General features: G+C 37.7%; 1 protein-coding gene across 1 annotated transcript; it reads right to left on the minus strand.

Annotated features, from left to right (window-relative positions):
- Positions 1-1,240: 1,240 nt before the first annotated feature.
- Positions 1,241-27,286, minus strand: OSTM1 (osteoclastogenesis associated transmembrane protein 1). Its single transcript, XM_037520179.2, has 6 exons — positions 26,835-27,286; positions 17,926-18,040; positions 10,302-10,399; positions 9,839-9,994; positions 7,248-7,413; positions 1,241-3,396 (listed from the first exon to the last, which is right to left on the minus strand). The coding sequence occupies exons 1-6, from the start codon at positions 27,234-27,236 to the stop codon at positions 3,341-3,343; spliced, it is 993 nt and encodes a 330-aa protein (XP_037376076.1). The 5' UTR covers positions 27,237-27,286; the 3' UTR covers positions 1,241-3,340.
- Positions 27,287-27,420: the final 134 nt, after the last annotated feature.

Below are 27,420 nucleotides of genomic sequence, written 5' to 3' on the forward strand. Positions count from 1 at the left end.
ATCAGAAACTTTGCAAGTCAGAAGGCAAAGAAGTGACTTTTTTGGATTGGAAGACTTAAACTTCACCACAACTTTATCAAGCCACCAGAATTTTTGGTCTTGCTGAAGCTAAGTAGGACTAAGAGGATAAATGGTGGCACCCTGGGAATCAGTCAATCATAAGGCTTAGGTGGGTTGGACTTGAGCGCCAAAAGCAATGGGGATATGTGCTTGAAATCAGACCGTCCATAGTCAACAACTCCAGCCCCCAAAAGGGTGTTCCATACCCTGCCCAAGACAGACACTGCATTCTCTAAATCACTCTTAGTGCCCATCCATGCACCCATCCTGGTGTTTCAAAGACATAGAACAAGGGGTGTAGACTTAGTGGCTATAACCAAAATATGAGAGATTCCATTTGTTGTAATATTAGGAGACCGGGTAAGTAGTGAAAAAAGATTCAATCTCCTGATGCAGAGGACATAAACACAGATGGGAGTCAAAGCAGCTAAGCAATCACTTCATGCTGTTCCTATTTGAGATATTAGGTTGGAGCAACAAGTAAGTCCTGAGTGGGTGATGGGCTAAGTGTGCTAAGTGGTGTAATGTCAAACAGCTTTAACCCTTTCATAATATCCTGTATTTCCCAAAAGCTTCCCCAAGTAAATAAACAATCTAGTAATACAGTGATTTTTGCTATACACATACAATTTCAAGACAAATGAACCCAACTCCCCTTTTCCATACAGATTACCACCTCCAGGTCCCTTCTACATAAAAATTCAGGAATCACAGGCTGGAGGTAGGAGGGGAAAGAGGATTCATTCTGGAAATTTTACCTGTTCTTTCATCCTCTCTGTATGCTAGCCCTTTGCTCACACCACAGCTATTAATTCTCCAAGTCAATAGGAGAAAAACGAGAGAGAACATGAATGTTGGGGTGAAATGTTGGATTTTGACTAGCAGGAGTTTCTACCAGTTTATCTGGTATGTTTTGCTTTAACAATTAATTGCTGATATTTATTTGATGTCACATTTTTGGTCAGGAATGTAACCCCAACTACAGTGTCATTTTGGGAAAACATTTCATGTTATAAGAGATACGTTGCAGTTAAAAAGAAATATTAGTAAATCCCATTTGAAGTAACACTTACCAAATAAACTCTCATATTATTCATTATTTTAGTTAGTTACTCCTTAAGATCTCTGATGCTATTTCTACCTCCCAAATCCAACAAAAAATAAATAATCCAAAGTTCATTTTTATTTACAGTAAAAGTATAAGATAGATGGTGCTTTTAAAGAAAGCATTTAAACGCAATACCCAAAAACTGAAATAGATTAAATTACATCTGAATTTTTTTTAATGCACTTAAAAATTAAATATAACACCTCAATTTCCATAAGCAACTTCCTTTATTTCAAAGTGTGAAAAACCCTAAAGATGTTCTTGTGCACACACATATGCTATGTGTCTCAGAATTGAGAACTACACAAGGAATTTTTCAGCATGACTAAAAAATGAAATACTTATACATTTTAATGCTTAATATTTATTTTTGAAGTCTATTGCTGATGCTACTTCTAAAGAGCAATGACTCAACCAGAAAAATAGTAATGGTTGCCTTTTCTTTTTTAAAGTGCTTATTAACAACCATATCCAAAAGCAATGGTTTTTAGAAATACATAATATTGAAAGGTGCTCAAAGAGTCACTACTTACAGAATTAAAGATGTCATTCTGTAACTTTGCACATGTAAACTGGCTCTATTTGCATTAATGAAAGATTGCTTTCAATGGCCCTCAACCATATGCTTCAAATCAAGATAGTGCTATTAGTATCAGCAGCATGAACTGTGTGACAGCAGAACAAATCCCAGCACATTTTAAATAGATCACAGCAGACTTGAAAAACCGTACAGCTCTTGGATATGTTACATAGCCAAGATGAGCCTTCACTTTCGGCATATATGGTAAACAAAAAAAAAAATGAAAACACTTTCTATCTCTCCATCGAATATTTTACAGTACATGAAGAGATTCAAATTCTCATACCGCTTAACCAAACTCTTGTTTCTATATACAGCAGTCTTCGTATTCTCGGTGTTTAAAATAAAGCCTATTTTCACCAAGAAAGTAAGAAGGAATTAATAAATGAAATTCTCAACACTAAACACCTGAGGAATAAAATTGTCAACAATTCTGAAACGAAGTTAATATAAGTGTTCCAAAATAAAAATTGCTGAGAGTGAAACATCTGATTTCATTACAATCATATCATTTTTATCAGATTTCAATGTTTTTTAGGAAAAAACAAGCATCGTCCTAACCTAATTGTTTTTATATTAGAGTCTCTTTCTGATTGATGGCCCTGACACAAACCTTTCAAAAATCATATAATGAGCAGCCCATCCATTTCCCCTATTTTCTGAATCTTAAGCTTTCCTTACTCCTTTCTCTCCTTTACAAAAATGTCCATTAGCCCAAGGGCAAATCTCCATTAAAAAGATCACAATTTAAATACAGTGTGACAATGCTATGTTTGATTTAAAGTAGCAATAAATTATAAATTGCCAAATAATTTATTCACAATGCAAATCCCTGGTACAAAAAGAATCCATCTTGCCCTGAATATAATAAAGCAGTCCAGTGATTTCAAATTACTTATGAAATAAAGGCAAAAAAAGGTGTAAACTACTGTTTATAAAAGTCAAGTAAGAAACCAGTTACCATAAATCTTTTTATAAATGTACCTTACCACTTCTAAAAATTATTAGGGAAGTTTTTATTTAGTGCTTTCAAAAATGACTTGAAGGAAACTAGAGAGTATGTTATTTGTAATGTATGACATATTAATTGTACATGTAAGAGTAATACTGCAATGGTGAATAATTTATCTTTGGACTTGCTATTTTTTGGCAAGTATATTTCTTTTTCAAAGTCTTTGCTATAACTGATGAATTTTTAGGTGTTGGTTTTCAAAAACTTTGCTACTTGAGATATTACATTAATAAAGAAATACCAGAAGTCTCAAATAGTAATAACATGCCAACAAAAAAAAAAAAACAAAACCAAAAAAAACCCCTACACAAAAGATGTTTTTACATCTTTTGTTATTATAACAAACACACTTTAAAAATGACAACACTGCTATGCCTGGAAATTAAAAATACCCAAACCCTTAAAAAAGGGGGCAGAAAAGGAAAGAAAAATTGAAAATTCTTATTTAAAAATAAATCTGAAGTCCTTCCATTTCTTAAGAACTTGATTTGTCAAATCACAGTTTATCTTCTTTTGGACCAAGCTGTGCCTTCCACCATTCATACACCGGATATGATGTAAACTCGCCATTCAGTAGGTTTCAGTTTGAATTTTCTTGAATATTTGCAAAGCTGGTGCTAGACTTAAGACGTTTGGCTAGATAAAACAAAAAAAGGTTGTATTTTCACTTAGAGTTAATTCTCTAAACATGATCATTCATTTTTTTAATATTTTATTTTATATAATTCTTACATCATTTTTCATTTTTGCACAATGTATGCATTTTCATTTTGGTTATATTCCCCATACAATTGCACCCCCCCCCCGCCCCTTATTTTGACCCTACTCCTTCCTCTCCCACCCCTCCCCCCTTCCTCCCTACCCCTGGAGGGTGTCTCTGGTTTATAGTTGCTTGTTGATTTTGATTTTTACTTTGTATTAATTAGTCTTTTTCCTGGTCCCTTATTTAGGTTTTCTAAATTCCTGCTATGAGTGAGACCATCCGGTATTTTTCTTTTTCTTTCTGACTTATTTTGCTGAGCATGATCCCTTCTAGCTCCATCCCATGATCATTCATTTTTATATTAACTATAGTGTTCATCTATTGATTCTATGTTTGAATCTGAATAGATTTGACTTTCTGAAAATTAAAATCTAAGTTCATTTTTCTACCAACCTCAAAAAATACAACTTTGCTAGAAGCTGCACATGACCTTGTTAGAAACAGTACCAAATAAAAGAGACATAATTTATATTATCCTGAAGATCACAATCTTAAAATGTACTCAACTTAGAAAATGGAAGTACTATAAGGTATAATAATAAAATTATATATTTTAAAGTCTCAGTTGAGAATCCAAAAATAAATTTCTCTTAGAAGAATTCAGTGAAAGAATTCTGTATTGTTAAAAAAAAAAATTCTAATAGCTTGCAATGAAAAAGGGAGCTGTAGAGTACATGCACTGGCATGAATACCTAACAAACATGGTTGCTAATAAAATGTTACTATCAATTTTTATTGTAATGGGAATGAAACTGAGACATTAGGGCTAATTCTTTTAAATTCTGGATATTTGGCTTGGGAATATGTTTTGTATACTTATAGTTAAACAGGCACGTTTCTCACATTCTAGAAATGAAAGACAATTGTGCCACAGTGAGAATATTTTACAATGAATACCCAGGAATCTTTCTACTTTAGAGATTCTTAACACTAAGAGTAGAGGTTACAATTTAGAAGGTCTGTAATGGGACCCAGGTGTCTGTATTTTTTTTTTTTTTAAAGCTCTGCAAACAATTATGATATAGCTATAGTACTGTAGCCAAGCATGAGAACCACTGTTCTAGTTTCTATCAGGGTCTTCCCTGACCACTGCACTAGCTTTTAGATGACAACATGACTTTCTAAACCCATGTATTACATCAGCCTAAACTAAAGGGCAACTTAAACTAAAAAAAACAGCCTAAGCTAGAAATCTACTTCTTAAACCTTCAGTGGATTTGAAAGCAGACTAAATCAATAGGTTTTTTCCCATTGTTACTGTTTAAAATTACAAGAAGTAATCTAGTTTATTACCACTTAATTTATTAAATTAACCAGATAGCAACACAATGAGTATAGATCTGTAACTTCTTTATCTCTATTAGATAAATGGACATCCTTCAAAATTCTACCCCAGGGATCATCTAGTGGTGAATCCCAGTAGTGAATCCCAATACTCCCAATGCAGCCATTCTTATCCTCCCTGTGGCCCAACAACAATAAATCTCTACTACATCTCTTATAATTGGATTATGGTCAGTATATTCTTTAAAGGCATGTATTGTGCCTTGTTCATTTTTTAAACCCCTATCCCCACAGGACTTGATGAATAAGGACAAACAGAATGGTGGCATTAAGAAAAATAAATAAAAATGTCTATGACGTAGCAACACAAGAACTGCTTGCTTTTACACTGGCAAACTTCCTTAAGTTGCTGATTTATTTATCATAAATAAGGCTTCTGTGTGAAACCTTCATAGGTATTATGTCCAGTTTTGGGAGTATAATCTCAGAATCTTTCATTTATATTCAGATACTAGGAAGCTCATGAAGAGGAATTTTACAGGACTGGTATTTTGAGGAGTATTTTTGAGTACCTACTGTGACCCGAATATATTCCGGATGCTGGTGTTATAGCGGCAAGCAAGACAGACAGAATCCTTGTTCTGACAGAGCTTGCAGTTGAGTTAGGGGAGACAAACAAATAAGGAGGAAAATAAAGTATAATTTACAGGTCTTGACCTAAGATCTGGATGACAAGTTGCTAGGAAAGATAAAGAGGGCAAATATAAGGACAGAGGCCATGTGAATGAGCTTGGTATTTGAGAGGAACAACAACAAGGACAGACTGCCTACACAAGCATCATGAGTGGGCAGAGCAGTGTATGAAATGAATACAGAAAGGTAGATGGGGACCAAGTCTCAAACAGCTTGGAGAACACACCCTGGAAATATGTTTAGATTTTATTCTGTGTGTAATAGGAACACATCAAGGGTTTCAAGTGAGAAACGAGCATGGGAAAATGTCTTAAAAATTATTCTCACTACTCTATGGAGAATAGACTGTAGTGGGTCAAGAAATGGAAGCAAAGATATCAGCTAAGGGGGTTCTGCATTAGTGCAGATAAGAGATGATGATGGCCTGGCTATATGATATTGTCTGTGGACACACAGAAATGACAATTTAACATACATCTGTGGAAGCAGGGCTGGCAATACTTGCTGATGAATTTAAAAAAAAAAAAAAAAGGATGGATAGGGAATGTGGGAGTGGATAAATAAAAGAAAGAATTGAAAGAAATTAAAAGACAACAAGGTTTGTGACTTGCACAAGCACATGGATAGTATTGACTTTTACTGTGAAAACACTAACAAGCAAAGAAAAACACTGATCAGAAGCAGTAATATCTCTGCAGAGTTTGGATTTGCAATGCAAATAAGATGCTGAACCAAGCCCTGAGAAATAAAGTTTCTCAATAATGAGATTCTTGTGATATTTTGTTATTATTCTAAATAAGTGCTTTTAGAACTGAGTAATTACATATTTACAGAATGCTAGCCATCTTCTTCAAAAAGCTCTAGTAAATACACTCATGATAAAGACTCACCCCTCTAAGAGATAGCTTTGTAAGTTGACAAGACATTATAAATCTAGTCAAATTGATCTACAAGTAACTGTTTTTTAGAAGTCAGATATATTAAAATTGAAATTAGATAAATGATAGAGAAGATATGCTAGCAAGAAATTTATAGGAAAAAGAATTTTTGTACCATAGACACAAATATTTCACAGAAAAAAAAGTCCAATGTAAAACAACCTAATTTTCTCTAAACTAAAATTAATCCATCTTAAAATTAATTAATTACTAAGGAATTAATCTATTCTTCATTCTGATAATAAGCAAGAAGCTTGTATGACGTAGAAAGCCACTCTTTTTCAGCTAAAAAGGATCTTTTAATTAGTGCTTTTTCTGCTCTTCCCTATTTGATGGGAAGAAAAGCAAGGAATATGTATGGAGCACATATTCTATGTCAAGTAACTTAACTACAACTGCAATTTGTAAACAAATTGTGTGTAAGCTATAGTTTCTCCCTGCCTTGTGCATTCTTTGGTGGTTCTGGCAGGGTTCTAGTCAGCCTACAAGCTGTCTCTCTCTCCTCACAATCACCATTTCAGGACTGCAAAGCCTTTGTTGCTATTCCTGTTATTTCCAACCTTATTCCAGTTTCTAGCTTACTCAAGTAAAGCACTGGAAAGACATTGTGTATTGATTTTTGAAAACTGTACTTATAAACTTCTTACGCATTTCTTTTCCATTAGTAATCATAATTGCAAAATTTGAAGCAGAGAGATGTTTTAAAATAATATGATTTTCTCAGAGACTGTATCATTTTTATAACAGCCTAAATTTTTTAAATACGGGGTTTTATCTAAATAAATGAACAATTATAAAAGGAAACTTACGTAGAATGAGTTTGCGTTTCTTCTGTTCTGAATGAAGAAAGCTACTAAGGTAGAAAACCACAGGTAGAAAGAGAATGAACACCGAAACGGCAATCACAGGCACTGTGTCACTGCAAACAACTGAACAGTTGAAAGTTCGACTCCAAAGTTTTCGAGTGATGTTCATCTGGAATAATAACAAATAATATCATACTATTTTATAATTAAGTTGTCTTCAAATTAGGAAAATTATTTTGTTAATAACTTAAGAGGCGGGCCTCCCCTGGTGGCACAGCAGTTGAGCGCTGGGCTGTGAAGCTGCCCACAGCCTCTGCAGTACCGGTTCAATCCCCGCCTGGCTGCCGGCGAGGGTCCCACATAGTGCAACGGACCTCTCCTGCCGCGCCCACTGCTCCCCTCAGCAGTGTATTTCATCAGTCTGCCTGTTCTGTTCCCCGCTCTGGTGAATTCTCTCACCCTCCCGCACTTCTGACTGTACCCAGCACTTGCATAAATAAATAAATAAATAAAATCTTTAAAAAAATAATAATAACTTAAGAGGCATCCAAAATTTAGATGAAATATACAACCCTAAAAAAGAATTCATTGATAGTTGAGAGCAATTTCTTCTGCCAAGGAAACAAACTAGTTCACACTTACCCATTGCATAATCTTATATACATATAGAAGTTTCATATTTTATTTTTTATTAAGATTTTATTTATTTTTTGCATATAATAACTGGGGTACAAGCCAGAGGTATAGGAGGTGGGTGAGAGGACTCACCAGAAACAGAGTAGGGAGCAGAACAGGAGGATCTACTGAAATACACTGCTGAGGGGAGCAGCTGGCGAAACAGGATAGGTCGCCTGAGCCATGTGGGTTAGCTCCTTGGCTGGGGACTGAATTCAGGTGGGCCTTTACAGTGGTAGTGCTGAGACTTTAACCCCTAGCCTACCAGGGAGACCCCCAAAATTTCATATTCTAAATTCATAAAACTGCTTAAAGAATATTCACCTTTAACAGATTTGAAACATAACTTACATCAACAGGAATATAGTTAGATCCTGCTACATTCGTCAAAAATTGTTTCAAAGGATAATTTTGTGAGGTGATGTATGTGTCATTAATTTGACAGTGGGTATATTTTTACAATGCATGCATACATCAAATCTTCACAACGTACACTAAATATATCACAACTTCAGTTTTCAACTATACTTCAGTAAAATTGGGGGGAGGTCACAAAAACAAACTATGTATTTTCACATGTAACATCACTGAGTTTGTTGCAATGTTTTTAGAACAGAAATAAAAGTATCAATTTACAGGACATCTGTTCAAGAGGTATCTATGAAATGCTTAATATCTTATCTGAGATATTATGAAAGATTAACACTTGTGGGAAATAATTTTTTAAGTACATGATATCTAATGGGTCAGAAAACTTTATTAGACAATATTAATATTTAGCAGCATACAATGGAAACATACAGTTAGGAGGATGCAGTACCTCACTTATATTGAGCTCATGATTTCAGTCAAACAAGCTGAGTGATGTAAGGAAACCACCAAATTTAATATAGAAAACTTTCTTGCCTTGATTTTGTTTAATTAAGACATGGTTTGCAAATAGTGTACTGTATGTTTAAGTTTTGCACTCTGTAAGAAGAATGTTCTAAAATAATCATGTGGATTTCCTGTGTTCCATCTTAACTCACAGCATATTTAATTTTCTTCATTCTTTTATTTTATATATATTTAGTGTATCGAGAGCCTACTAGAAGCCAGGTACTATTCCAGACATTACAAATGAAGCAGTAAAAACAAACATCCTCATGCTGCCTCCATTTTATCATCCTGAAGACTACTGATCTGCTCTAGTTCTCTCTGAGCTGCTATGATAATTCACACTAATCATACTCAACCATGAAGTTAATCAATTTTTACTTCAATTTCTCAACTTTTAATCGATAATTTCTCAACTTCCTCTAATGCCTCAGTATTCGGCCATCATATTCCTTTAAAAAGACATGATCGCCATCTAGTGATGCCCCATGTGAAGGGACATGCTATGCAGTGAAGAAAAAAGCCTTATTAGAGTTCTGCTATATGCCAGGAACTAAGTACTGAACAGTGAACAAAAAAAGATATAATGTCTTTGTTTGGCTTATATTTATAATGAGTGAAGAAAGGCCATAAGTAAATAAATAAAATTTTCAGATGGAAGTAGATATAAAGAAATAAGGCAATGGGGTAGGAAGTAATTGAGGAATGGCTTCAGAAACACATTAGCAAAACCAAGAGACTTCTTGAATTAGCAACAAGTGCACAAGAAACTGAAATGTAGATTAGTAACAATTTCAAGATAACCTCTGAAAATGATACCTATTATCAAATTAAAAAACAAAACATACCAAATATTAACTATTAACTCATTATGAAGTACCTGATTAATTTCCATTTAAAAAGTATTTAACAGATCAGGCTATTCTAAAATTTTGTTACTTTATAACTAATTACTTTCAGCTGAAGATAGCATCTACAGATTTCAGTATACCTGTACAGGGGATAATACTATAGAAGTATCATTTCGGAAGCCAAGTACTTACCGCATCTTCCACATCAATGCATAAATGTATTCCGTATTCAGCCTTATTCTCTTCTTTGTATTTTTTTTGCATGTCATTGTACAGACCATTCAGAGCTTTGTATAAGTCACCACAGTTTTTGCATACTTCTGAATAATTTCTTAACTGTATGCTCCCCTAGGCAAAAATAATACACACAATAAACATCATCATCTCTTTAATGTAAGCTTTTGCCCTCCTAAAAGTACAAAAAATATTGTAGCGAGTTAAAGTACTGAGTTGTGAAGTTAGACAGTTGATGAAATCGCTGAGTCGCAGATTTATTATCTATAAAATAGAGTTACCACTATCGTATTATAGGCTCCAAAATTAGAGACCTACTGATGTGTACAGATAATATCGATTATTAATACACTAACAACTGGAAATATTTATTATTCATTTGTATAAAGCAACATTTAGTTTTAAGTATCATGTGAAATACCTGAAGGTTATTTTCAAAGCAGGTCAAGGTCTGATTAAATAGATTGAAGAAATTCACTGTGCTATTTGATAGCTTTTCACTTGTGTTCACGAAACAATCTGCCAAAAAACAAAAAAAGTATATTAATATACCTCAAGCATACATGATCTGTTATTTATCTCTCGAGCTATATTTTCTATTTAACATTATAGCAATTTTTTTTTTAAAGATTTATTTTCTTTATTTATACATACAAGAACTGGAGTATAGGCCAGAGGTGAGGGGAGGGAGGGGGAAGGATTCACCAGGGACAGAGTGGGGAGCTGAACAGGCGTAATGACTGAAATACACTGCTGAGGGGAGCAGCGGGCGAGACAGGAGAGGTCTGCTGTGCTATGTGGGTTAGTTCCCTGGCTGGGGATCAAGCTCATTCACAGTGGCTGGCCGTAGCTTGATAGCACTGAGACTTAACCCCTGCACCACTAGGGAGGCCCTAAAGCAATTCTTTATTCAAATAAACATGTAGTGTTCAACGTAATTTTCCAAAAGCATGACGCTTACCTTAAAAAATAAAATTAAGTCATAACCGTTTTCATTAAAATAATCATATCATCTCATTTTATAAAAAAATACCAGAAAAAGTTAAATTGAGTTGATTGTGCAAGATGCTAATCATGAACACCATTTTTCAAATGCTGCCTTAATAGGGGTGATCTTAGTCCTATTTATCCCACATTAATTTTATCTAAATTCATATGCTTTTTAAAACATTTTTGGTGCCAAATTTAGTATCCTGTGCTTTCCATCTTCACTAGTGGGCAATTTATTGCATCAAACAGGGTAGCCATTTTTAATTTGCTCTTTCTAATTTGTCATGAATTGGAAGACCAGAGAAACAAATTTGGGAGAATTTTGCCTAAAATAATGATAAAGAGGGTTTCAAGAAATCTGGAAATAGAATTGTTTTACAAGCTTTTTAAAATCTTACATAAATGATGTTCCTCTGTAACTTGCTACCCTTGCTAAGGATTAACTCAAGTTTATCCTTTTGTTTTCTATGTATGAATATAGTATAATTCATCTAGTTTCCCTTCTTTGATGAAGCTATTTTTTTTTTTCAGTTTCAGATAATTTATTAATTCGTGTAAACCTTTATACAGGGCTTCCCTGGTAGCCTAGGGGTTAAGTCTCAGCACTATCATCACTATGACCTGAGTTCAATCCCCAGCCAGGGAGTTAACCCACATGGCACAGCAGACCTCTCCTGTCTCGCCCGCTGCTCCCCTCAGCAGTGTATTTCAGTAGATCTGCCTGTTCTGCTCCCCACTCTGTCTCTGGTGAATCCTCTCATAACACACACCCTCCCCTTGGCCTCTACCCCAGTTCTTCTATGCAAAAATAAAATTAAACAAACAAACAAAAAATACAATGCACCAATATGATTTTGTGCATTTAGAGGGAAAATGTTTCCTAGTTAATTGGAAAATTGTGTGATAGAAGACTTTCATTCTCAGCAGCTTTCTAGTAAAACATTTCATTTTGATGTCTGGACCTTTTTTCCTTAGTTTGTTGTAATTTATTTCACTGAGTAAAACTTGTACTGATCATTGGCACTAAGCTTTTTTCAAAGATATTTCTAGGTTATTCCCTTTGTCCTAGCAAGCATCTGTATTGAACAGTGCCAGACTACTCAACCCTGCTGCTTCAGCACCATCAGTTTCAATAAATATGAAGACAGGGATAACGTTCTGATGCTAGTTGGCCTGACTGAGGATCTGGTGGTACATGGTTACAGCCAACATCTCAGGCCAGAAGGTGATAAGAACACATCTGCATGACATGTGATTCCATGATCTCTGCTCATAAACCTATTCTTTATCCTCACTTTGCTTTTACCGCTCCCTGTGTTTCTCAGCTTACCCTCTCAGGCTTCTGGCTTAAGTGCATGGTTTCATATCCTAGAATTTGTGGTCAGTGATTTTAATCTCACTCTCCTACAATCCTTGCCTTCTTTACTTCCCGCAGGGTCACAAAAATTTCCAATCCTGAACTGTCTCCATCTGCTTTTTCTACTGCCAATTCTGGTTGTAAAACAGCATTACAGGACATTCTAAAGTTGTAAGGAAGGGATTCAATATAAATCCTGATCTCAGGATCTCAAAACAATCCTTGTAGACACCCTACCAATTATTCCACAAAAGATGTTCCAAATATTTTCTATTCTCTGGCACTCAACTCTTCTCATGTCTCCCTGAACTTCAGCTGATAGCTGTATCTTATACCCACTCAGCGCTATTTACAACAATGAATTACAACAATGAATAGAGAGACAGAATAGGTGGCTATCTCTATTATCCAGGAGAAAGATGGTGATACAATTAGAGAGAATTTAATGAATAAGAGATAGACTGAATAAGTAGTGAAAGGTATAAGGCTATGCCACCTCAGAATATCTCTCTTTGACATATGGATTATTTTATGCTAAAGGTCAAATGAGAACCAGTTGATTCAGGAAGTTCTAAAAATAGGACCCAAGTTTTCCTTTTGTAAATGTGGTGTGTAAATTTTATATAGGAAGGAGATAATCACCAAAGGAAAAGGCTTTAAGTAATCTTTGCACTACAAATCTTTACTAAACCACCCTTGCTTACCATTCCTTTCCTGGTCACCTTCTTGTAGCTGTGTCTCCTCCATCCAGAAGCCTCACAGAATTTTGTAAACATCCTTTTCCTTTGATTAGCCCAAGATAACATAAAACACAAACTCTAACCACCCTTTTGGGTGTCTCTGCACTGGGTGTTCCCATGTGGGCATGAACACATTAATCAACTGTTTTTCTCTTTTTAATCTAATTTATAGTCCCAGCTGGAGAACCTAAAGTGGATAGAAGGAAAAGATTTTTTTCCTCCTCCAGAATACATGCTGATATTACACAGGACGAGCTTTTGCATGTACTATGGTAAACAAAAAGCCTATAGTGAAAGCTAACGTTAATGCTTACTTGCTATCTTCCAAATGCTAAGCCAGCAGTTTCAACACATATACTCACTTTATGTTTACTATGTTCCTATGAGGCAAGAACTATTGTTATCTCCACTTTATAATCAGGAATAGAGGCTTAGAGAAATGAAGGAGGTTGCCAAAATCACAAAATTGAAGAGAACCTGAATTTCTGCTCAGTCTGATTTCTGAGCCTGTACTCTCAAACACTGAATATAAAACATTCAGATCTATATTCTAAACCATCAAATGTCAACATTCAGAATCAACAACTCCTCCACTACCCAGAAATATGCACGGATTCAGGCAGTCACCACCAACTGATCAATATTGGCAACTGACGTTGAAACACAAATCTGATGAATAGGGCAACAATTAGCACATTAAGACTCCTTCCTAAAAACTAGAGAAAGGCACCCTCTTTGGCTGGGTTAATTACAAAAAGGCACTCCTACCTCCAGAAACTGCCTCCACCCCATTCATCCCCTTGCACAGGTTCTCTATCTCAAGGGCTAGTTTATACCCGGCTCAGCTGATACATCTGTTCTACAGGCTTTTTACCCCTTAGAGCTCAGGCACTCTACATTCCCTGCAGCTTTGTCTTCTCAAGAATGTGAGTCCCACTGTGACTATTCATCCTACCATTTAAAAATCTAAGGGAGCAGGCCTCCCCTGGTGGTGCAGTGGTTGAGCACTGGGTTGCGAGGCTGCCCGCAGCCTCTGCAGCACCCGTTCGTTCCCCAGTCGCTGGCGAGGGTCCCACAAAAAAAAAAAAAAAAAAAATCTAAGGGAGCACTTTACAAATTAGAAAACAGAAATAAAGTAATATATAAAGGATCAAACATCAAGTTAGGCACTGAAATATAAAATACACTTTCCAGACTTCTAATTAAGTATTCTCTTAATTATACTATTTTTTCTTTGTTATTTGAAAATGTTACTGTCAGTTTTTGAAAAATTCACATACTAAATTCTTTTTAAAAAAAAATAACATAGGCTCCTCTTTTTTTTTCTTTTTTGGATTTATTTTATCTATTTATGCATACAAGAGCTGGGGTGTACGCCAGAGGTGAGGGGAGAGAGAGGATTCACCAGAGACAGAATGGAGAAAACATGAGGATCTACTGAAATACACTGCTGACGAGAGCAGCCAGGGAGACAAAAAAGGTCTGCTGCGCCATGTGGGTCAGCTCCCTGGCTGGGAATCAAACTAGTGCTGCAGTGGCTGCTTATAGCTCCATAGTGCTATTCTCCAGGCCTCCAGGGAGGCCCTAACATAAACTCCTCTTAATCCTGGTTTGACACCATCACAAAGTAGCCTTGAATCCTTTTATGCATAAGTCAGAGTAGATATAAATAAAAAGAAAAACAATTACAAATATGTAGAATATTAGTATATTGGACTAACTAGATTGATAAGGTTCTAGTTTCTGTAAGACATTTTTCAGTAAAGTAGAGAATACAATTTTATACAGCATACCAATTATACATCCATGTTATAATGAGTCATGTCAAGGCAACTAACACATGCAATACAGAAATAAATCTGTGCGTGTTCTTATGTTACATATAAAGGTAATATCAAGTACAAGAACATGAGAGCAGGGGCCTCCCTGGTGACGCAAAAGGTCTCAGCATTATGAAGCTATCAGCAGCCAGGGCAGCACGAGTTCGATCCCCGGCCAGGGAGCTACCCACATGGCACAGCAGACCTCTTCTGTCTCTCCCACTGTTCCCCTCAGCAGTGTATTTCAGTCATTACGTCAGTTCTGCTCCCCACTCTGTCTCTGGTGAATCCTCTTAACTGCCCCTACCCTCACACCTCTGGCCTACATATCAGCTCTTGTATGCATGAATAAATAAAATAAATCTTAAAAAAAAAAAAGAATATGAAAGCAATGGTAATTTTGTCTATACAGTATATGCAGCTGAAATATTTCTTTATAAAAAGGTAATTTATAGAAGTAGTAGAAAATTAGACAAAAAGAACAAAAAAGAAAAAAGTAATTTATAAAGGAAGCCTCTCCAACAAAAGGACTTAATCACTTCTATTTTACCGACATTCTTTTTCATTTCAGATAACTTAAAAATTAAACTAAAAGCTAATATAGGCTGGTCATCTTGTTAAGTACTACATTAATGCACTATCATCAAATTTTTAAAATAATTATTAGACACTGATATTACAAAGCACAAAGGAGTTCATTTATATAATGGGTTAAAAATGTCTTCATTATTAAAGAGCCCTGACTTTCTGATTTAAAACAAAGAAACACTAGTAAAATTCCTCTTTTATCCTTTTGCAAAAATTGAGAGCATAAGGTTATAAGCAGCGAGAAGCTATGTATTTTAGAAATTAGTAAGTTAAGGAATATTAGTAATAATAAAGCTTCTATAAGCACTAAGTGAAGTGGTCATTATGAATTTTCCTCATTTCACATAATCAATGCAGCCTCATCAAGGACAGATTAGCATGGCTTCTTTCTCAATGAGGGCACAGACATCAGCTCAAGAGGCATTTTTAAAGGTGTTAAGGATTCAAGTTAAGACCTTACACAGAAATCTACTAAATTATCATAACAGGAATTATGCATTTTTAGATAAAGTATTTGGCATCCATTAGAAGTTTGTATAAAGATTTATGTTTTCCAAAACTGGTTTTATAGAAAACAACAGAAACAATCACCAGTTTCTGAAAAATAGGGCATGCTTCAGAAAATATCACATAAACTGCTGGAACTTTGTACCTGAATAACATAATTAAGCTAAATAAATATGAAAACTAATAAGACTTTTTAAATAAGACACAAATAAGCGAATCTAATGAATGCTTAGTACATTAACATGCAGATTAAATATGGAAAGAGTGGTTAATTGACCTGGTTAACCATTACATTTTATTACTGATTTTTAAAGAATCAAGACACAATAAGTGAAGGGTAACAGAATATACCTTTCTAAAATATGCCTCTTTGCAAATAAGGATTTTTTGAGCTGAAAGTACTTGAAAAAGGGTAAGTGCAAAGACAGGCTTTCTCTGAATTCTCTTTATTTGCCTGAAGGCATATCCACCAGAAGAAACTCAATGGTCATAAATTCTTCCCCTGGGAGTTTCATCAATCAGGGAAGACTGACTAGACTGACTCATCATAGGAGAGACTAGAAATAGATGCAATACCCAGACAAATTTGGTCACAAACTATCATATCTCCCATCTCTTCTTCTAATGGTCTATTCATTTTTCTTAAAAACCATTCCCTCTCCCTTAAATGGTCTTCCCCTTCTCCTATTAAGTTCTCAAATCTTACTTTTATTTTTGGTGGTTTACTTTTTCCCCAGGGATGCTCAGAGGCATGTAACATTAAAAAATCAATGCATTTGGGGGCCTCCCCGGTGGCGCAGCAGTTGAGCCCTGTGTTGCAAGGCTGCCTGCGGCCTCTGAAGCGCCGGTTCAATCCCCAGCTGCTCCCTGGCCACCGGAGTAGGGTCCCACATAGCACGCAGACCTCTCCCGCCGCCCGCTGCTCCCCTCAGCAGTGTACTTCCGTCCATCTGCCTGCTCTGCTCCCCGCTCTGGCTCTGGTGAATTTTCTCACCCTCCCGCAGTTCTGACTGTACCCAGTGCTTGTATAAATAAATAAATAAATAAATAAATAAATAAATAAATCTTTAGGGGGAAAAAAAATCAATGCATTTGGATGCCTTTTTCTCTTGTTAATCAATCTGCTGTTAATTTATTTCATACACCCCTCTAGTGAATGCAGGAGAATAGAGGATCTTTCCTTCTCAACATAAATTATATGTACTAGCTGAAAGTTAATTTTTCTTTGATGGATCAGGAAGTATATTAGGATAACACAGTGGATCAGTAGAATCATTATACTTATAAATTATCACCCAGATAACTACAGATCTAGGTTGTTCTCAGTATGTAAGAAAAAATACATGGGCTAATAATTGTCACCATACTTCATACTGGATACTACTCATCAAAAATCCAAAATAAAATAGCAGCATGAGGGCATAAGATATCCCTTGCAGGAGGTCTTTTTCCCAATAAAAGTTTTTCTACATATGAACTAAACAAAAACATAAATCCTTAGAAAAGTTACTTCATGGCCTACGGATTTTTTTAATCCATCCTGTCTATTTCCATGGTCCCTGCCCTACTTTATGTTTTCTTTGCTTCTTGCTTAAACTATTGTGGTAACTTCTTTACTGATCCTTCTCTTTCTTTTCCAATGGATTTCTAGAAAATAAAGGCTATGGTACATGCTATGGTAAAGTACCATCATATATGATAGATCCGTTATTACCACCTCTTTATAGATGAAGAAAGTGAAGTACCAAGAGGCAAAGTTATGCACCCAAAAGTTGACAATAGTAGGTTAGGACTAGTAAGTGGCAGCACTCAGAATCAAACACAAATCTGTCTTAATTGCAAAGCTCATGCTGTTAACTGCTATACTTTTCTGCCTTTCAGTATTTGCCTAAGTAGTTCCCATCAATAAACAGTGAAGGTAAATTTAGTAATAAAAAGTATTATCCAGATTCAAAGATTTCAATATTCATGAAAATAAAACCTGACATCTATACTACTGAACCATAACTACAGCATTACTTACTTGCTTGCACAATTACTTACTTGCACAATTTGCCTTCTCCCATGTGGAATTAAAAAATTCAGACAGAATCACAACTATTTGCACTCTGTCTTCCATTAAGAGACTTTTGGCACAGTTACTACTCTCTGAAGCATTCTGTAACAAAAGAGATAGAAAAATACATTCTAAGTATTTTTAGACTTTCCAAACAATTTGAGGCAAAAGAAAAAAAATAAGATTATAAGAAGAATTAAAATATTTACTATAAACATTTAAATGTTGGGTTTTGATATGATCATATAGTATCATTATTAACAATGGTAACAAAACAATAGCAGCTAACATATTGATACAAGGTTCACTTGCAAAGAAGAAAATCTTTGTTTTGTAAATACTTGTTTCTATAGTACAGCCTCAGTTCTTAGACCCAAATTGCATGCATGTCATATTTCTTACTTCTTATCAGGAAAAATTCTGGAAAAGCTATTCACCACAATGTAATATTGGCTATCTCTAATGGAAATACATTGATTTTTCATTTACTTTTCTGCCTTCCAAATAAATTTCTCTACCATATATAATACCTACATAATTTGTAGTCTGGTGAGTAAATGATCACAAAACATTTAGTTTCATCTTCTGGGAAATTTTTGGTTTAAAGTCTTAAAGTCTACAGAAAAATGTGACAGATCCAGTCTGTATCCTGATAAAGGAAATGTGCTTTCCACAGGTCATTTTAATAATGAAACACACTATGCAAATAATAATTCCAAGGTTCTGAATTATTTGATCCTTATTTATTTCCGTTCTCTTGTGCCCCAAGCAAGGAACTATGTCCTGCAGACACTTCATTCTTTCAAAGTTATTTAACTCCTATTACTTATTAAGCATTAAAGGAATCCTGGAGTTTTGAAGTATAAAAATTTGTGTAAGAAATACCATAAAATATAAAAATTTGTGTAAGAAATACCATAAACACTGGGACTTTTAGAATAGCCCACAGACAGATAGGGAATTAAACATTGTGATGGGTAAGAAAAGAGAGGAGAGTGATAACTCCGGGGAAGAACTGATCAGTCACATACAGTAGAAAAAGAGGAAAGGAAATCAATTACAGAATTCATGCTTTAAAATAGCTCTATGTTCATTTTGGGGTGGTTGCCCTCAGGGTGGCTTATTTTGTCATCTTATTAAAAGATGCACCCAATGCAGCCGAAATAGCTCAGTTGGGAGAGCGTTAGACTAAAAGATGCACCCAAATCTGCAGCCTCTATGGAAAATGGTAAGGAGATTACTTTAAAAACCAACAATAGAAGTATCACATGTGGGGCCTCCCCGGTGCCACAGAGGGTTGAGCACAGTGCTGTGAAGCTGTCCGCAGCCTCTGCAGCGCTGGTTCAGGGAAAATCCCTCATGGTGAGGCAGACCTCTCCTGTCTCGCCCGCTGCTCCCATCAGCAGTGTACTTCAGTCCTTCTGCCTGTTCTGCTCCCTTCTGGGTCTCTGGTGAATCCTCTCACCCTCCCGCAACTCTGGCCTATACCCAGCTCTTGTATAAATAAAATAAATCCCAAAAAATATTTTAAAAAAGAAATATCACATGACCTAGGAATACCATTACTAAGTATTTATCCAAAGATTATAAAAATACTAATTCAAAAAGATACATGCACCCTATTTCATACCAGTGTTATTCACAACTTAAATACCCATCAACGGATCAATGGATAAAGAAGTTGTGGTATAGCATTGTCAACGGAATATACCTGGTTATTTTAAAAAGATGAAATCTTTTGAGATTACATGTGTTTCAGAAGCATATGTCATCTCAGCACACCCACCATCAAGGCACCCAGTGTCCTACCATAGTTCATTGTATCCCCTTCCCCACTCTACTCTTCCTCCTTCTCCTCCCCCTCTTGTAGCCTCAATGCTACAATCATATTTCTAAGATTTTTTATTGGCTTGGTTTTGTCTCACCCTTTGTTTTGTCTCTACATGCCACATATAAATAACACCATCTGGTATTTGGCTTTCTTCTTCTGACTTATTTAGCATTATCCCCTCCAGTTCCATCCACATTGTCATAAATGCAAGAGTTCATCTTTTTTATAGCTGAGTAGTATTTCATTGTAGAAATATACCACATCTTCCTTATCCACTCATCCTTGGGCATTTGTTTCCAAAAGTTGGCTATTATAAATAGTGCTGCAGTGAACATAGGAGTGCATCTATCCCTTCAAATCAGTGTTTTTACATTCTTTGGATAGAATAAGGTAAAGCTGTTTTCAATATTTTTTTAATAAATTTTATTTTTATATTCCCCATACAATTGCAACACCCTTATTTTGACCCCAATCCCTCCCCTCCCTGCCCCTCAACCCCCATAGAGTGTCTCTGGTTCATAGTTTTTTGTTGATTTTGATTTTCACTTTCTTATAGTTATTCATTTTCCTGGTCACTTATTTAAGTTTTCTAGATTCCTGCTATAAGTGAGACCATCCGGTATTTTTCTTTTTCTTTCTGGCTTATTTCGCTGAGCATGATCCCTTCCAGCGCCATCCATGTTGCTGCAAATTGCATGTGTTTATCTTTTTTGAATGCTGAGCAATATTCCATGGTGTATATGTACCACATCTTCTTGATCCAGTCATCTATTTTTGGGCATTTGGCTTGTTTCCAAAGCCTAGCTATTGTATATTTTCAATATTTTGAGAAATCTCCATATTGTTTTCCATAGGGACTGGACCTACATTCCCACTAACAATGTATGAGGGCTCCTTTTTCTCCACATCCTCACCAATATTTGTTTCTGATCTTAAAAAGATGAAATCTTGCCTTTTGCAATAATATGGATGGACTTGAGGTGATTACGTTAAGCAAAATAAGGCAGAAAATGAAAGACATTTACTGATGGTTGCACTCATCTGTGGAATATATTAAACAAATCAAATGAACTAACAAAACATGTGCAGGGAGTTTCTCTTAGACTCTGGAAAAATATGGTTGTTGCCAGAGGGCAAGCGGCAGTGGGATAGGAATCATGGGGAGAGGTGGCCAATTTGATAGTGTGAATGTGCTAAACTCAGATAGTGGGTACGATGAGTATATGCACATATCAAGGTGTGAAGTACCCTATACTTGAAATTTATCTAAAATTGTAAACCAATGGTAAATTAATTAAATTTTATTTAAAAAATAAAGATGTGCCCAAATGAATGCTTACGATTAATTTACTAATTAAACACAGCATTTTTAAAGTCAGTTTCTTGGAATTGTTTTCAGAGCACTAAAAAAATCACGTAAGAAAGCTTTTATTACTTCTTGAATAGCACATCGCCTAAAGAGTCAGACACTCTTTGGTAATCTTGGGCAGCTAAGGTAAGCTGAGGTTCAGTTTTACCATCGTGAGTTCTATAGCTATTAAATAAAACAACATACATCAGTCACTTAGCATAATGTCTGGCACAGAGTAATGAAATATGATTTTTCAACTAGCTACCTTACTGCCAACCTTAGTGGTATATATGGTTAAGCATAATCAGTTAAATTTTATCTTCATAAGGCTGGCATTTTAAAAAATCAGTATGAATGTTCCATGAGTGAAACCGTTCAACTGAGGAAGACATTAGTGTAGTTGGAGAAATTAGGAAAGAGTTCACAGAGGAAGTGGGATTTAAAGTAACCCAACCCCCTATACTGAGGAAGGGAAGAGGATTATAAAATGGGAGAATAAAATGATCAAGGAGTGAATTATGTGGTATTCAGCGTATTCAGTAGGCCAATATAATGAGGCTTCCATTCAATAGCTAGAAAAGAGGGTACCTCTATGAAAGTAGAGGCAATAGAGGAAGAAATCAGGGCAAGGTTATGAAGTGTCTTGAAGGTCACGAGCCGTATAGGAGGAAACTTTTTAAGATTTTTGATAAGAAAAGTGGAGCTTGGGGAACACAGGTCTAGGTCACAATACGTAGGGCGAGAAGGTGGAGAGACCAATTAGACTACTTCCATAGGTCAGATATAATGAAAAGATGGTGGCAACAGTGGAAATGGAAGGGAAGTGATGAATAATCCCAATAATGATCATGTATGCAGAATACCTAATAGTTCTTAATATTACAAATATATATTCCAAATAATATCTGAAACTCACTTAATGGTCATAATTACTCTTCTGCATTCAAACTCTGCTTCTGACACTACATGGCCTTAGGTAAGTTACTTAATCATCTGAAGCTCAGTTTCTTTCTCTTTTTTTTTTAGTATTTATTTATATATATATTTTATATCATTGTTCATTTTTGTGCAATGTATGCTTGTATACTTTCTCCTCTCAGATGTATTCCCCATAAAATTCCCACCGCCATTCGCCCATGAACCATCAGCATAGTCCTTTGTGCCCTTCCCTCCCCTGTTTTGATTCTTCTACCTCTCCCTCCCTTGCAGAATGTCTCTGATTTATAGCTGCATCCTAATTGTTTTTTTACTTATTATTATTGTTATTCTTTTTCCTGATCCCTTATTTGGTTCCCCTATATTCCTCCTATACGTGAAACCATCCAGTATTTTCCCTTTTCCTTCTGGCTTATTTCACTGTGAAGCTCAGTTTCTTAAAGCACATTATCTACTTTGCAGCACAGCAGGTTCCTCAGCTGCAAAGAAGTTTGTTTTGGATGAAAACTCTGCTTTGTATCTTTGTGATCCTAACACCTAGCACATGACCAAACAACAACAGCCCTTGTTTATATTTAGAACTTTTAACACTCCAATCTGTCATAATCAGTCAGCAGAATTCTAACTACAACGAACCTGACCATCTACTTTCATCATGCCTGTCTGGCAAAAAGCAAACCACCAAGCAGATTATTTCCACAATAAATTCATAATTTCAAACTGCACTCCTCACTTTCTTCTTTGCTCACTCTCCTTTCTTTAAAACCAGTATCTCCAATCTTCTCTACTCTTCCTAGAACCATGGGATCCATCTCACCCTGTACCTAAAATCTAGCCTTCTAGTTGACAGTGAAAACAGAAGCCATCAAACTGAAACTTGGGCCTGCCCAGCTCTGCATCCAGTCTCTTCTTCTACCCTCCAGTACAGTGGAGAAAGTGACTGCCACCGCCAAGCCTCATCTCTGTGGATGCCTCAGATCCCATCTACTCTTTCTTCTCAGGAATCTGGCCTTGTTGAATATTCACTCTCTCCTGTATCTTCACCTTCTCTAAAGGATCCTTCTTCACTGCATGTTTGTTTGATCAGGCCCTCCCATCTTAAGAAAGAAAAAAGGGAAGGAGGAACAGGACAAAGGGGCAAAAAGACTCTGGAAATCATTTTTTCCTTTATTCCCCACTTTCAATTAACTATCAAGTCTTGTCACTTCTACTCCTAAATATCTCCAAGATCTACCCATTTCTCCCACTACCATGGTCCCCATCGTTTCTTAAGTGACCACTTCATCTCTCCACACCAACTCTTCCTCTACCTTCTCTAGTGCCTGTCCCCTCCATTTTCTCTCAGGTAGCCATAATGGCATTTTAAAATACAAATTCCATCATGTCATTCCACAGAATTTAATCTTTCAATAACATCACACTGCTTTCATATCAAAGTCTACATGAAAAGATGCTCAATACAGGCCCCCCTGGTGGCACAAGGGGTTAAGTCTCAGCACTATGAAGCTTTCAGCAGCCACTGCAGCACAAGTTTGAGTTAGATCCCAGGCCAGGGAGCTAACCCACTCCTGTCTCACCCACTGTTCCCCTCACAGTGTATTTCAGTCAATCCCCCTGTTCTGTTCCCACTCTGTCTGGAGAATCCTCTCACCTTATAGACCTCTGGCCTATACCCAGTTCTTGTAAGTAAATAAAAATAAACCTTTAAAATAATAATAGGGGCCTCCCGGGTGGCCAGCAGTTGAGCACTGGGTTGGTTGAGCACTGGGTTGCGAAGCTGCCCGCAGCCTCTGCAGTGCCGGTTCAATCCCCGGCTGCTCCCCGGCACTGGAGGAGGGTCCCACATGGCGCGCAGACCTCTCCTGCCGCCCGCTGCTCCCCTCAGCAGTGTACTTCGGTCTTTCTGCCTGCTCTGCTCCCTGGTCTGGCTCTGGTGAATTCTCTCACCCTCCCGTGCTTCTGACTGTACCCAGTGCTTGGATAAAAAAAAAAAATAAATAAATAAATCTTTTTGAAAAATAAAATAATAATAATAGGGTCTCCCCTGGTGGCGCAGGCGGTTGAGCACCGGGCTGTTAAGCTGCCCACAGCCTCTGCACCGCAGGTTTGATCCCGGCCAGCCAGAAAGGGTCCCACATGGCAAGCAGACCTCTCCTGTCTCACCCGCTGCTCCCCTCAGCAGTGTATTTCATCAGTCTGCCTGTTCTGTTCCCCGCTCTGTCTCTGGTGGATCCTCTCACCCTCCCGCACCTCTGGCCTGTACCCCGGTTCTTGTATAAATAAATAAATCTTTAAAAAAAAAAATAATAATAATACTTTACTGCTGAGAAATAGCGCTCCCACACACATAAACACAAGGGACAACTAATTCATTCAAGTTCACTTATAAGAAACTCAAAACACATTTTTCCACAAGTTCACTATTGGTCTAATTCCCAATTAGTTCTAAAAAAATAAACCCTATCAAATCAATAAAGTACCTCAGAACTGTGGAAATCATACTTTTGCACTAATAAACCACATTCAGCTCTACTAAGAAAAGGACTAAGGTTAAGGATTAGTTGGAGAGGAAATGCAGATGGGGAAAGGATTTTTCTGCCTCTTTTTAGCTCTACTTGCCTTCTTTCATACAAGGGTGAGGCAAGCTGAGTGCCCACATTACTGGTTTCAGAATCTGAATAGGAAGAGAGGAAGTTTTTGCAACCCACACACTGAAGCCTCCCAGGGACTGTGGGGAATGTGCTGAAATTCATACCCAGATTGGGTGCCACCCATAATACTGTACTACTAGAGTTTGGGGTTATTTTTTAACCTCTTAATTCCATGGCCGCTACATAAACAAGGAAAGCACTTACTGCCTCAAAAAATCCAAACTTTGCATCACAATTCTCAGCCATTCTGGCCACAAACAACTGACCTAATTGTTCAAAACAGTATGATACCACATCATTCCCTACTTGAGTTGACTGGGACAAATCTTGGGTGTTTTATTTTAAAATAGTGACATATCAGGCCTCCCTAGTGGCACAGGGGTTAAAGACAGAGCTAGCAAGCTACCACCAGCCAAAGCAACATGAGTTCCATCCACAGCCAGGGAGCTAACCCACATGGCACAGCACACCTCTCCTATCTTGTTCACTGCTTCCCTCGGCAGTGGATTTCAGTAGATCTGACTTCTGTTCCCCACTCTGTCTCTGGTGAATCCTCTCACACACACACCCATTACCTCTGGCCTACATCCCAGTTCTTGTATACATAAACAAATAAAATAAATCTTTGAAAATAAAATGACATACCTCCTCCTTGCTATACCCAAGAGAAGTATGCCTGGAAAATAGTACAGAAAGCCCAAATTTACTTAAACTACCTTGAAAACTAATTCTTTACAGAAAAGATTGACCACAGGTATTATTTAATGCAAATAAATCCCCACTTATGCATAAAAAATAGATGTTAAGTAAATATCAGGCTGACTTAAAGCAGGATGCAACTAGACACAAGTTATATTTTATCAAATCATTTGTGATTTGTAAACTAATTCCACACTAATCCTCTCAATACAAGGACAACTCATCCAACACCAATCTCATTCCTTGTTTTTCCTTGACCACGTATATCCCCAATCATACCTTGTGACTCCCTAATTCTTTCCTATTATAGATCCTATACAGTTCTTAGTGGCAGGAAGGTGTCTTCTGTGTTTTTTGCCTTTTTTTAATTAAATCCCTCACAGCACCTACCACACAACCAGAAAAGCTCTCAGGATACCACAAATGTAGGGCAGATTGACCCTTTCCAATTAGGCTCCCATTTACTGGGAACTATTATTATTGTATGTGCCAGTTTTCAAAGAGCTCTGCTATTCCCATATTACAGATGAGCAAACAGGCACAGAGGATGTAGGTAACCTGCCCAGAGTATATTGCTAATAAGCAGAATAGAACTGGACTCCTGGGAGGCTGGGCCCAGTGTCCTGGTCACTAACATGGACTTCCACATATTATCTCTTTTGATCCTTTTAACAGTCACATCACGGAGTTGTTTCCATTTTACAGAAATGGAAACTGAGACTCTAATAATCACACTGCTAAAAAGTGGTGGCTCTGAAACGTTCTGCTACAAAGCACAAGCTCCTAAGCACAGCCACACTACACGCTGGGGCTCAGGAAAGTGTCCTTCCTGGGAAGTCCAGGTAGACATGGGAAGTAATTGTGGCAGAATTGGGGGAGGGAGTAAAGGTGCAAGAGCCCCAAGAAAACTAGTCATACTTTATAGGCAAGTATGCTCTAGGAGGATGCCCATCAGCAGCCACAAAGGAAAACACACAAACTCAGGGCCTCCCTGGTGCCGCAGGGGGTTGAGCGCAGGACTGTGAAGCTGTCTGGAGCCTCTGCAGAGTGGGTTCGATTCCCGGTTGGCCAGGGAGATAACCCACAAGGCGAGCAGACCTCTCCTGTCTCGCCCCCTGCTCCCCTCAGCAGTGTTTTTGGTTGTCTGCCTGTTCTGTTCCCCACTCTGTCTGGTGAATTCTCTCACCTTCCCGCGCTTCTGGCCTGTACCCCAGTTCTGGTGTAAATAAATCAATCTTTAAAAAAAAAAATACAAACCCAAACCCTAACAGGCCGCCCACTTTCCTGATGGCCCAGACTCCAAAGACCCAATCTAAACCCTTTTGCTTACAGAGGGGAAACGAAGAGCCCCTCAGGGCGAATCATCATTACAACTTCCTCCTTTCCCAGCCCTCCATGTCAGAGGTCCCGGGGTGCTCCTCTACCCACCCCCACGGCTCGGCTGATGCTGTCCATCTTGCTGGCGACCTGCTGAAAGGGGGTGTAGCACTTCTGACAGAGGCGCACCGGCCGGGCGTGGCGCACCAGACAGCCGGTCAGCTCTACGCTGCTGTTGGCGAAGTCCAGCAGCAACGCTTGGCACTCAGGATCCAGCTCCGTCAGGTCCGAGGGCAGCGACAGGGGCCCCAGTCTTCCGCCCTGCAGCAGAGTGAGGGACAAGTCTTCCACCTCCACCAACTGGGGCTCCGCCAGGAGGTCGCGGAGGACCCTGTGGGGGCTGCCGCCCGAGGAGAGCGCGCCCAGAGCCGGCCCCCACCACAGCAGCGGCACCAGCAGCACTCGCGGCAGGAGCCACCACCTGCGCCGCGCGACTGCGGCGTCAGGATCCATGGCGGGATTCACCCACCCCGGAACGCTCACCGCCGCCTCTCCACCCCCAGCCAGTGCCGCCGACAGCCGCCGCTTCCGGCTTCCGCGGGCGCAGGCCGCGAGCGCAGTCACGAGGGGCGCGCGTCACGGCCCCGCCCCCGGCGCGCGGCGCCCCGCCCCATTGGCTGCCGGGAGCCGGGAGCCG

Source organism: Talpa occidentalis, unplaced genomic scaffold (genome assembly GCF_014898055.3).
Source record: "Talpa occidentalis isolate TD23 unplaced genomic scaffold, MPIMG_talOcc4v2.1 talOcc4.2, whole genome shotgun sequence".
In the NCBI taxonomy this organism is placed as follows: Eukaryota; Metazoa; Chordata; class Mammalia; order Eulipotyphla; family Talpidae; genus Talpa; species Talpa occidentalis.